The 13,104-nt window shown below is 42.0% G+C and overlaps 1 protein-coding gene across 2 annotated transcripts in view; it reads right to left on the minus strand.

The window, feature by feature from the left end:
* Window positions 1-13,104, minus strand: part of RNF121 (ring finger protein 121) — an 84,938-nt gene that overhangs the window by 8,930 nt on the left and 62,904 nt on the right. For both annotated transcript variants that reach the window (XM_059930902.1, XM_059930901.1), the window contains 2 exons: window positions 11,368-11,475; window positions 8,443-8,563 (listed from right to left, as the gene is read on the minus strand). In XM_059930902.1, coding sequence (XP_059786885.1) covers window positions 8,443-8,563; window positions 11,368-11,475 — 229 coding nt within the window. The remainder of the gene's footprint in view (window positions 1-8,442; window positions 8,564-11,367; window positions 11,476-13,104) is intronic.

Consider the following 13,104-nt stretch of genomic DNA (forward strand, 5'->3'; position numbering starts at 1 on the left):
AATAAAATAAATAAATTTATTTTAAAAAAAAGATATACAGATGGCCAATAGGTACATGAAAAGGTGCTCAACACTGTTAATTATTAGAGAAATGCAAATCAAAAATACAATGAGGTGGGCTTCCCTGGTGGTGCAGTGGTTAAGAATCTGCCTGCCAATGCAGGGGACATGGCTTTGAGCCCTGGTCCAGGAAGATCCCACATGCCACGGAACAACTAAACCCGTGCGCCACAACTACTGAAGCCTGTGTGCCCTAGAGCCCATGCTCCGCAACAAGAGAAGCCACCGCAATGAGAAGCCTGCACACCACAATGAAGAGTAGCCACCGCTTGCCACAACTAGGGAAAGCCCACGTGCAGCAACAAAGACCCAGAGCAGCCAAAAATAAATAAACAAATTAATTAAAAAAAAAAAGAAACATCTCCAGTGCCTCTTCCTGTGTGATTCTTCTTTATAAAAAAACAAAAAACAAAACAAAACCAACAAAAACTACAATGAGGTACCACCTCACATCGGTCAGAATGGTCATCATCAAAAAATCTACAAACAATAAGTGCTGGTGTGGAGAAAAGGGAACCCTCTTACACTGTTCGTGGGAATGTAAATTGGTGCAGCCACTATGGAAAACAGTATGGAGGTTCCTCAAAAAACTAAAATTAGAGTTGTCACATGATCCAGCAATCCCACTCCTGGGCATATATCCAGACAAAACTATAATTCGAAAAGATACATGCACCCCTTATGTCCACAGCAGCACTATTTACAACAGCCAAGACATGGAAACAACCTAAATGTCCATCAACCGATGAATGGACAAAGAAGATGTGGTACATACATATACAATGGACTATTACTCGGCCATCAAAAAGAATGAAATAATGCCATTTGCAGCAACCTGGATGGATCTAGAGATTATCATACTAAGCAAAATAAGTCAGAAAGAGAAAGACAAACACCACGTGGTATCACTTATATGTGGAATCTAAAATACAATACAAATCAATGTATCTATGAAACAAAAACAGACTCACTCACAGGTATAGAGAACAAACTTGTGGTTGCCAAGGGGTAGGGGGGATAGGGGAAGGAAGGAACGGGAGTTTGGGATTAGAAGAGGCAAAATATTATATATAGGATGGATAAAAAACAAGGATAAACAACAAGGTCCTACGTATAGCACGGGGAACTATATTCAATTTCCTGTGACAAACCACAGTGGAAAAGAATATGAAAAAACTGAGTCACTTTGCTGTACAGAAGAAATTAACACAACATTGTAAGTCAACTATACTTCAAAAAAATTTTTTTAATTTATATAAAATGAGAACTAATTATTTAAAAGGCTAAAATAAGAATTATTTAAAAGGCATTAAAAGGGCTATCAAAGAACACTGCAATGAAGGGGTTTCCTAACTAAACCTAGGTCATCTGAGGAGGCTTCCTCAAGGGAGTGGCATTTTAGGCTGAGAGGTAAAGGACAGGTGGGAGTTAATAAGATGAAGAGAGGCAGAAGTGACAAGAGGAGGCCCTGGGGCAGGAAGGACCTGGTGCACTTGAGAAACTGAAAGGAACCTAATACTCTTATGGCTGCATGGAGGATCTTGGACTTGAAATGAGAAGTCATCTAAAGGCTTTATTTAAGTACGGAGTAACATGATCAGACTCATATTTTAAAAGAGCACTCTGTCTTCTGTGTGAAAAATGGATTGGAGATGAGGCCAAAATGGATTCAGAGACCAGCTAAGAGACAGTTACAATTCTTTAAATGCTGTATGGGGGTCCGAGCTAAGGTGATGTCTTGGGCTAATTTGATGGCAGTAAAAATTGAGAGAAGTGGACAGACTGTTGATACCAAAGAGACAGCTGAATAGTAAAGGTCTGGAGTTCAGAAGAGAGTTTTGGATTAGAGATCTGGAAGCCGTGGAAGAAGAAAAGGGAAATACCTAGGCGAAGAGCAGAGATGGTTTAGCCTTGAGCTCAGAGGAACAATAACATTTAAGGGGATGGAAAGTTAGCAGAGGAGACAGAATATACCAGAGAGACAGAAAGAAAACCAGGACAGTGTAATGTCACAAAATCCAAGGGGGGAAAACCTTTTTAAGAAGGAAGCAGTGCTGAGTCAACTGTGCTGATGACTGCTGAGATCAGAATCAATCCACCAGAATGAGTGACACAGAGTCACCGGTGACCTGAGTAAGAGTCACTTCAGAAGAAGGGCATGAGCTGAGGCCAGTTAGAATGGGCCAAGGATAAGTGAAAGGTGATAAAAAAGGAAACAGGAACTTTCTACAACTTTAGCTGTGAGTGACAGGAAATGGCTCAGTAGCTAGAAGTGAAAGTGGGTCAAAAAAAGGGTATTTTTGAAAAAGAACACTTAAAAGGTTAATGGGAAGAGCCCAGTAGAGGGAGAAGGTGAAGTCATGGGTGAGAAAGGAAGTCAACAGCATATCGGGTCCCTGAGCAGGCAGGAGGTGTGGAATCCAGAGCACAGGGAGGGCTGGCCTCTGATGGGAGAAAGAACACTTATTCCACTGTTACTGGAGGGAAGGAGAAGATGGGTGCAAACAGGAGTAGATCTGTAGATACGGTGTCAGGAATTGTGGGGATTCCTGTTTGGTTTCTAGTTGCTCAGGAGGCGAGGTCATCTGCTGAGAATGAAGCGACAGAAGGAAGGGGTGTGAGAGGTTTGAGAGTAGAGAAGGTTTGAAACAGGTTACTCAAAGTGGGAGAGTAATAAGCTCTTCAGATGAACAGAGTCAGATTTCTCCTTTGTAGGACAGGAACACTACCCCCGGCCTCACATGGTATTAGGAAGACACACTGAGAAAACACACAAAACCCCAGCACAGGAGTTTGTATGTAGTAGGTGCTCAGGATGTATGAGTTCTAATCCACACCACTGACCATCACAGGAAATGTGTGCCATGAAAGCCTAGTGGGCTCTTCTGGGCCACCCCCTTGACTAGTAAGGAGACTAATGCCCAAGGAGGAAAGCCTCACTTGAGGCCAGAGAGAGCTGGTGGCAGGGCTGAGCTGGCTCCCAGTCAGTTCAAGTAGATGATTTCAGAAATACCTGTTGAAAAACTGAATAAAATACCCATTTCCAGGATTATAGTGGAGGAGATTCCATATCACAGAGTGGTCTAAGGTGGCTTCAGACAATAGATGGTGTTAAGAGAGAACTGGCAATTACTCATGGTTGATGATTTGTCTATGTCTTGCTTTGTGTGTTGAGTATGATGAAGATACAAAGACAAATTCTACAAGGACCCTGTGCTCCAGGTGATTACAGACATAAAATACGTGGTTGTACAGCACAGCAGGACTGTATAGTAGGTACTTAATAAATGGTAGCTATCATCATCATCATCATCTTCTTCTTCTTCTTCATCATCTTCATCATCATCATCATCATCATCATCATCATCATCATCATCATCATCATCATGTGAGTGTTTGCCATGGGCCAGGCTATTCTGCAAAGTGCTTGACATTAACCCATTTGTTCCTTACCACAATTCTATAAGGCTGGCAATATTATTACAGCTAAGAAAACAAGATCAGAGTGGTAAAGCAACTTGCTCAAGAGTATACAGATAATTAGAAGTGGAGGAGAATTTGAAACCAGGTCTGTCTGATTCTAACCTCCTGGATCTTTCTACTACTTCAAGTCAGATGAATGAGGAGATAGTCCTGTCCTCACATTATCTGGGGCTGCTGAGGATCCAGGAAGCAGTAAATCTGGGGCACAGCAATTTGCTCAGGAGATAGAAATGTGAGGCAGGACACCTGGCCCAATGCAGCACAAACAATGTGTTACCACCCTGCCTGCCCAATCACTCTCGCAGAGGAGGAAGCCCCAGAAATAAGCTTATTTCACAATTCCCCACTCCACCACCTCTACCCCACCCAACCCCACCCCAACATGACTTTTGGGTGTGAATGGAAACTAGACTGACTGGCTGTCACAAGCTTATGACCTCACAGTAACCAGCTGGAAAACACAGACACCATCCATGATTCCCTTGAATCGACCTGACTCAACAAAACAGTTACAAATTTCTCCAAGTGAGGCAAAACAAACAGCTATTCTACTCTAAAAAGAGTAGTGCAGAATAGTCTAAAAGGAATTGAGAATGCTTGTTAATACAATTATAAAACATCATGGTTTTATTTCTAGGAATTGTGAAATTAATTAATTACAGATCTTTTTAGGTCAAACTACTCCCAGAGGTGGACCAAGAGATGAATCAGACCTAGTTCCTGACCTGGTAACAGCTCCAAAATCAACTTTGACTCTCTGGGATAGAAGCTGTGATCACAGAACATACAAAAGACTAGGAAAAATAAGCAGGACTGAAAATGTGGTATATACACACAATGGAATATTATTTAGCCTTAAAAAGGAAGGAAATTCTGACACATGACACATAGGTAAACCCTGAAGACATTACGCTAAGTGAAATAAGCCAGTTACAAAAGACAAATACTGCATATGAGTCCACTTATATGAGGCATCTAGAGTGGTCAAATTCACAGAGACAGAAAGTAGAATGATTGTTGCCAGGGCTGGGAGAGTGGGGATTGGGGAATTATTGTTTAATGGGTATAAAGCTTCAGTTTTGCAAAATGAAGAGTTCTATGGATGGATGATGGTGACAGTTGAAGAACAATGTAAATGTATTAACGCTACTGAACTGTACACTTTAAAATGGTTAAGATGGTATGTTATGTGTATTTTACCACAATAAAAAAAAAAACAACTAGGGCTGCTACTGGAAGTGGGCTGTGGTGCTAGTAAGGGCTGCACTCAGTCACACTCTGTACATTGTAGATGGTTGATAAATAACTGTTGCTTTAATAAATAAATGAATGAGTTGGCCAATGAATGCGTGGAAAGCTGGAGTCTCCTGGCTTCCTCAAATTGCCCTCCCCAAAGCACTGATCAGATTTTGGCTTCCAGGCCAGCAATATTCTTTAAATTCAGGTTGTTGTGGCTCAGGGGCCCAGGTGTTCCTGAGCAGACCAAGGCCCACTTGACCAAAGACATGCGCAGAAATAACAGAGTCTTGGATTTCTCAGGGTTGGAAAGCACTCCAAGGTAGTGCAATCTATCCCTTTATCCCATGTTGGAGTCTCTTCTCCCATATTCCTGCCTGGTCTAATCTCTTGGCATCCTGAGTCCTAGCAGAAGGCCTGTCACTAAGTCTCAGCAATATTTGCTAAGAGTATTAGAAAACAACAAATGCGTTAACTCCTGGTGACTCACCCAGTACTATCACAAGCCATCCTAGTCTTCCTATGACCCCCCAAGACGGGAACCTGGGGAAACAGCAAACTGCTTGTCTATAGTCAGGATCAGCAAGGTCACATTCTGTTGGACAGTTTTCAGAGTGACTCCTCTGAAAGAGACAGTTGGATAGAGTGGCTCCTCTGAAAAGGAAAGCCATTCTCAATGTCAATTACCTACGGAAGAGGTAGATCCTCATGTAAGATACCCTGTGGTATAGGGGAGGGGCAGCATTATTTTTGTCAGGAACACAGGCTCTAGGTCTAGGCATCTGGAGGATTATAGTTGTCCAGATGTGGATTCTAGGTGGTGGGTGCTAAGATGACACCCAGTATACAAAGGTAGGCTGAGAGTTAGATGAAGCAGGTCTGAAAACCCTGGAAAGCAGGCAGCCTGATAACTCAGATCAACCTCATTCAAATACTCACAGTTTATTTTCCTGTTATTCATCCTCAACCCTTTAATAAAGTCCGACGTGACTGTTTGATTCTTATGTTCTGTGCTAAGAGGTACAGGGAGGTATGTGGGTTTATCCTTGGGACAGACTGTTACCATGGAGTGGTGGGGGTAACTAGTGAGATCCCATAAAAGGAAGGAGAGTATGAGGGGTCAGGAGCTGGTGTTTGAGGCACTCTTCACCCTAACGAGAAATTCTCCCACCAGGTCTCTTGGAATTTATCATTATTAGGGAATTATCTTATGAGGGATTATCACTTATAATCACTGCAGCACCCAATAATTCTTCCCAAGAGCACGGAAAGTGGCCCAGCTCAAACTGCATCTTAGGGAGGCCAATTTAATAATTCTATCTCCCAGAGGAGAAGCTAACTTGTGGATCAATTCTGAGCTCAGTTCCATTTGGACAGAAAAGGGATTCTGTAGATTGGTTATTAGGGACCCACCTGAGGGAATAAAGGCTATGCTTAAACTGGCAGCTGATAATAACTTTGAGATAAAGTTGGCAACAACCTGGGAAAATCAGAGAATTGGTCCTGTAAAAATAGAATGAGAAGAAAAAGAAATCACTAGAGGGTAAAGGACAGGATTCTCTGAAAAGCTGGCTGTGCCAAAGAAGCAGTCTCAGCGAACAGCTGCTGTTGAAAGTGAAGTTAGTAATTAGACAATCTCTGCTGTTGAAAGCGATGTTAGTAATTAGACAATCTCTGCTGTTGAGAGCGAAGTTAGTAATTAGACAATCTAGGGTCTGGAAATCTCTTCGGGGAGTGAACTGGTTAAAGGAAGAGCTGAAGTCTACACAAATAGATGAGACAGTGAAATGTTGCTAAAACATAAGACAGCTGTTCAGAAAAGAATCTAATAGGCTGTCTATAAAGTGACCCAATACACTTTGTTTTCAATTTGATCCATTACAGGAAAAATAAAAATAGTCCCAGGATACTGAGAAACAAAGTCCTAGACCTAAAACTGTACTTGATTAATGTTACCCAAGATAATAGCTGAGTCTTCTGCTTAACGTGAATTGCCCTAAGCCTACCAGCCCGTGGCACAAATGAGATCACAGTAGCAGTGACATACAAATTTGCACAGCCAATAGGCCCCCACCTGCAAAACTGCCTCAAACTCAGCAAGAGTCCCTGAGGTGCCTCATATGAAGTCAGTGCCAAGCTTTCTTGTACTTCTCAACTGGTCTCCACTGATATCTGCTGCCTAAAAGCTAGGACTGTTATCTGGACGCTCCAAGAGAACCTGCTTCCCTGATATTCTCCTAGGGTTTCTCTCCAACCTGCCAAACCTCTTGCTACCTCAGAAGTAGCAAGAACTTCTGAATGCCTTTCAGTCCCCACTCATCAGACAGAACCACGCTTATTTCAGCACAGAACTGGAGAAATGTCTATTAAACTTGGAAATATTCCTTCTTGTGGCAGGGTCTAATAGGATGATACTCAGATGGGAAGCACTTCTGTGTTGTTCACACAATTACAAAAAGAATGTATTACTTTTACGAACAGCAAAACAACAGACATTTTGAAAAAAAAGAAATAAGGATATTGAGTTGGGTTTCTTAGACTGGCTGTTACTTTACCTATATTTTAAGCTTGAAGAATCTCTGCATGGTCTCCACTTGGTCCTCTTGCAGCATTTCCTATCTCAGTGAAGGATCCAAGGAGTTGCTTGAGTTAGAAATGTCAGCTTTGATACCTACCTTTCTTTCCTTCATGTTTTTTCCTTCAGTCTCCAGAACTAATCTATATCCAAGTCCTGTCAACCTTACCTCCAAAATACCTCTCCAATAGTCCGTTTCTCTCACTTTTCACGATCTCTACCCTAATCCAAGCTACCTTCATCTTGCCCAGACTACTGCAATTGTCTCTTAAAGACTAAGTGGGTCACTCTGATCTGTGGACCCCTCTCCAATCTGTTCTCTACCCAAGCAGCCAGAATGATCTTTTCAAAGTGCAAATCTGATGATGTCATTTTCTATCTTAGCCCCCTAGTGTTTTTAGTATAAAAATCACAATCTTTCATTTGGCCTCTACGGCTTTTTCTAGCCTAGCCTTTGATTATTTCTCCAGACACTTCTACTATAATTCAGCCCTACAACCACATTAGCCTAGTTCCTTAAAATGCTCACCCTTTCTCCCACTACAGGCCTCTTACACATGCTATTTCCTCTACCTGGTATACATTTCACTTTTCACTTCATCTGGTTAACTCTACTCATTGTTCAGGTCAGCTCAATAGTTACATCTTCAGGGAAGCCATCTTTGAGCCCCAAGACTAGGTCAAATGCCACGACTATATTTGTTCATAGTATCACGAACCTCCCCTTCATAATATTTATTAAACTTATAATTTTAATAATATAATATCATAAAGTATCATATATAATTTATTTGTGTTTTTATTACTTTAATACCCATCTCTGTCACTAGACAGAGGCATTAAATAAGTATCTGTTGAGTGACTGTTAACTTCCTGAGGGGTAAAGTGATTCTTATAATGGCTTATAGTTAAAAATTCCAGGGTGCATCTGAGATCGGTTTTCCAAATTTTAAGGAAGGAATCTCCATACATACCACTCACATCCTGAAGGATTTTGTATGGCTTATCTCTTCCATCAAACAAGTGACGCTATCCTGAACTCTTTGGAGGTGGCAGGAGGCAGTATTAAAGAGCCCAAGTGAACTCACCCCTATGGTAGACGCCATGTAGTCTGCACACATTTCTGCAAAGTCCCGCTCAAGAACACCATAGTAGAGGCCATAGAAGAGGAGAGAAATGCCAAAGTCCATGGCGTCTTCTGGTTTGATCCTGTAAGGGAAGCAGCATGGCCTGTAAGGCCTGCCCTGAGATGCAACTGCTTTGGATTACTACTCTGGGACACATATGGCAGCATCTAAAGCTAGAAGCTTTAATAGCTGGAGCAAGTGTTGGCAAACTAAAACCAAATCCAGCCTGTTGCCTGTCTGTATATGACCTGTGGGCACCACCTGAACAGCCTAGGACTGAGAGCTGTGAAGACCAAGCCAGGGTATCCCTTTCTGCTCACTTCCCCACTCTGTTTCCAGTGCCTGCCTCCTCTGACTGATGACCATGCTTGCAGCTGCCTAGTTGGCACCTATACGTTGGGGACTCCACTACTGGCAACTGCTACACACTAAGCAGTGGAATTTTCAGTCCGGAAGTTAGCAACTCACTACTGAATTGCCTCACCTCCAGCCAGTTGCCCAAGTTGAAACGGCTGAGCCCTCCAAAAGGAGGGAAGGGCACAGAAGGATCTGGGTGTCACTGGAGCAGAGAGTGAAAATGATCCCAGGGGTCACCCGCCCCCATCAGGCCCCTCCTTCTGAGAATGTTTCATATGATGGCAAGTGGGCACAAAGTATGTCCACCATCTGAGACAGGCCACCCAGGCAAACAGGGTGGAGCAAGGGAGGAGTTTTCTCTCTTGTTATATAAGTACCTATACACCATCCTAGAGTTTGCCTTTTGTCCCACAAAGCCTAAAATATTTATTATTTGGCCCTTTACAAAAAAGTTTGCCAACCACAGCTTTAGAAAAGAAAGATAAAGTTAGTAAATATACACATACCAGTTACCATAAAATTTTAACTTGCATCTATACATATTCTGTATCATGTCATCAAAGTTAAATTTTGGTCCAAGTCTCCTTACTAAGGACAATAGACCTATAATATTAGGAAGTTTGTTTTAGTAATCCCAGGGACCAACAGTTTGCAATCTTGAGTCTTTAAATGTTTATTATAGAAAACTACCTTTGTTAAAACATTTGTACCAAGAACTGTACGTGTTCACTTAAAGTTGTAAATTACTTGTAGCTTAGAAAGTTGAATTTGCCCACCAATCTTACAATATTTAACCTACTAACTAGACATCATGATCTTATACCAATTAACCTGATTAGTAGCATAAAAATGGTCAAGATTCTCAATTATGTTTCCTTCCTTATACAGTTTATCAAAGTAAAAAGAAACTGTAACTCTAGAATAAATACATTTAAAACATAATGGAGAATCTTGGTTTTTACTTTTTTTAACCATACAGGTTAGGAAGATATCTGGAAGTACCCTGGTTTTCTTTGATGAGATGTGTTGACTCTGATAAATTCCTGTAAATATTTGTGGAGCCTGTTTATTCTTTCAGCCTGTACTACCCCTGGAAGAAAGAATTCCATGGGTGTCCTCTCACTATATAAAGCAGGACTTATTCCTTTCAGTTTCAGAGACTCCTGCCTACAGTATACTTGGTTTGGGGAAGAGGCCAGTGGTCATGAATTGAAATTTGAATCCTAAATCTCTAGCTTCAATGCACTGTCCCAGGCTTAAGATTCCTCACAATCCACAGCCTACAGCTGTGGAAACCACATTTCTACCCTTTTCTGCCCTGCTTACTCACTGTACCCTCCAGTCCCAGAGTCCAGGATTACTTGGCTTCTGCCTTAACGGGAGGTGGAGGAAAACTGTATGCTGATACAGATATTTTGGAAAGCTTATGACAATATGAAGCAACAGCCAGAATCCCACTCCTGGTCATGTACCCTTAGGAAGCCACTCAGCAATGTTATGTGTGACAGCGCTGCACTGAAAAAACAACCTACGTGACCAACAATGGAGCAGGACTTAAAAGTCCACAGGTTAACTCTGTTTCCTGAGAAATCTCTTAAAGGTGGAATGTCAGCTGCGTCACAAAGCAGCAATGCTTATATGTTAAACCTGACCTGCAATTAGAACACTACATCTGGACTGGGAGAGTTTTAAACCTGATGTGTTCCTTGGAGAAGTGGGGCTTCTGGGCCTGGCTGGCTCCCACACTCATCTGTGTGGTCTCATTCCCTCATATCTCAGCCCTGGGACTATTGTGAGGACTCCTGCAGACGCTGACCTGCTATTTCCTGTCTTGTATCTTTCTAGGTGGATCTGTTGCCAGGTGTGGCCAGCTGTGTCCCATGAGCTCAACTGTCTAGTCTGGGGTCAGCAAACTTTTTCTGTAAAGGTCCAGATTGTAAGTATTTTAGGTTTTGTGGCCCATATAGTCGCTGCCACAATTATCCAACTCTGCTGTTTTACTGCAAAAACAGCCATAGACAATGCGTAAACAAATGAATATGAGTGTTCCAGTAAAATATTTTTATTTTATAAAAACAGAAGGTAGGCCAACTTGGCCCACAGGATGTAGTTTGCCAACTCCTACTATCCTTGAACATAAGACCACTCAGGTAGAGTGGATGTTACAGTAAACAATACACACATGGAAAAGGAAAATGGTTCTGTTGGGGTGATGGAGTTATGAGTAACTGGCTATAATCATTATTATGCTTACTTTTGTTATTATACTTTTCCACTAAAATATAAATTCTTGGAAAGTACAACCAATGATTTGAGACTCTAACTCTGTATCATCCAGACATTCCTTTCTCTTTGCCAGCACAAATCATGGAAGGCCCACCCATCCTCCCATCCTCCAAAGCCCAAGTCTCCTATCCTAGGCACCACGTTCCCCTTGTTCATACTCAGGACCTGTCCCAGGAACAAAGGTACATCTCACCAGTCCCTCCTCCCCAAACACTAGCAAAAACAAAAGCAAAGGGTACTCACTTGAATAACAAGTTAAGACCAAAGAGGGTAAACATGACAGCCATGTAGCCAATGATGCCAGTGGCATAGCTGATTTTATAGATCAGCAGGAACCACTTATAAACCAACCTGGAGAAAGGAGAAAAAATTAGTACAGCTGACACAGAAACACTGGCCTAAGAGCCTCTGGACCACCAGAATCCCTTACTCTCACATCAATGGGGACATCAGGCTCTTTGCTTAGGACTTTTACTGAGCAAGGCTGGTCACTCCCTCAATTGCAGAAACACCTCCACATACCAGGGAGCTAGTGCTTTGTATTTTCCTGGTCTCAGACCAAGGGAAGAAAAGAGAAGTTTCAACCTCAAACAAAGAAAGTACACAGCTGACCTCAGATGAGTATGTCATCTCAAATTCAGGTTAGTTGGATGAGGAAGTGAAAATTAGTAACTATAGCTATGCTCAGAAGGAAACGGGTATTCTTATCAGGAAAGAGGATTCAAGGGAAGATGAATAAGAGGTAGAATTAGCTACAGGCTTTTGTAACTGCGCATGGTTAATGTGAATACTGCTTCACTCCTACCCATAGGCTAATAACAAAATGAATTATATCTAATAAGTTTGCTTCTGAATTTATTTTTTTTCCTGGAGGAGAAGGGATAAGGAAGGAGGCACTCAACGAATACCCTTGAATTGGATGTGTGTGCGTGATGGGGGTGGGGTGCAGTAGAATGGGGCTGTGTGATGCTCCTGAAGGAGGAGCCATGCTCCCTAGGATCCAATGAAAAGCAGTGTGGAATCTGGTTGATTGACTGCAACTAGGATCAGAGAGGTAAGATAGTTCCCAGAATGTACCAGAGCCTTTTAAATGCTATGGAAGTAGGTCCCTGATATCAGGGGCCACTGTTCTACCTGTGAGGAGAGCTAAGGAGTAACTTAGCAATCTGCCTGGCTCCTGAGAGCTGAGTAGGTTACTGCCAACCCTGCTGGGCCTCAGGGAGAATGCTCAAGGTCCCTGCCTGGGCCTCCCTGCTGTGGCTAAACCAGGAGCAATGGCTTCTCAGGCTGGCGGAGGGACCCAAACACCTTGCAGTGTCTGCCCTCAAAGACCACAGACAGTTCCATTATCCAGGGTTTGTACTGATCAGATGGGACTGAGACACAGTGGAAAGTATGTGGCATTTTAGGTTGAACCTGGATTAAGTGAGGTTTAGTAGCTGGGTAACCCCAGATAAGTCATATTAACCTGAGACAAGTTTATTTATTTCTAAAACAGGAACCCCCTGCTACCTTTCTCACTGGATTGTACACAGTGTATATAATTTCCTGGTGTATATAATATATGCTCAATAAATGCTGCATGAATAAATGTGGGTGTTTATGAAAGTACTTTGAAATTGTAAAGAACTATCGAATGCTAGTTGTTACCGTTATCAAAAACCTCCCATGTTATAGACACATTTTCAGTCATTTTAGCTAGATGTTGAAAATGTTACTTGATGACTCTTAACATGCTTTATTACAATTTTTCTTCATATTACCCTGTATGAGGTAGCAATTATTATCAGAGGTAACAACTATTATCACATTTTTAGGGATAAAGAATTCAACGCTGAGAAATGTGCAGTCATAGGGGTCATATAATTAACAACTGGCAGGGCTGGGGTTTCCAATCCATATCCATCTGGCTCCAGAGCCTGTATATTCTATACTGGCTTTTAACGTAAACTACCACAGCCAGAGAGGGGCTTCTGGATC

Source organism: Balaenoptera ricei, chromosome 8 (assembly GCF_028023285.1).
Source record: "Balaenoptera ricei isolate mBalRic1 chromosome 8, mBalRic1.hap2, whole genome shotgun sequence".
Lineage (NCBI taxonomy): Eukaryota > Metazoa > Chordata > Mammalia > Artiodactyla > Balaenopteridae > Balaenoptera > Balaenoptera ricei.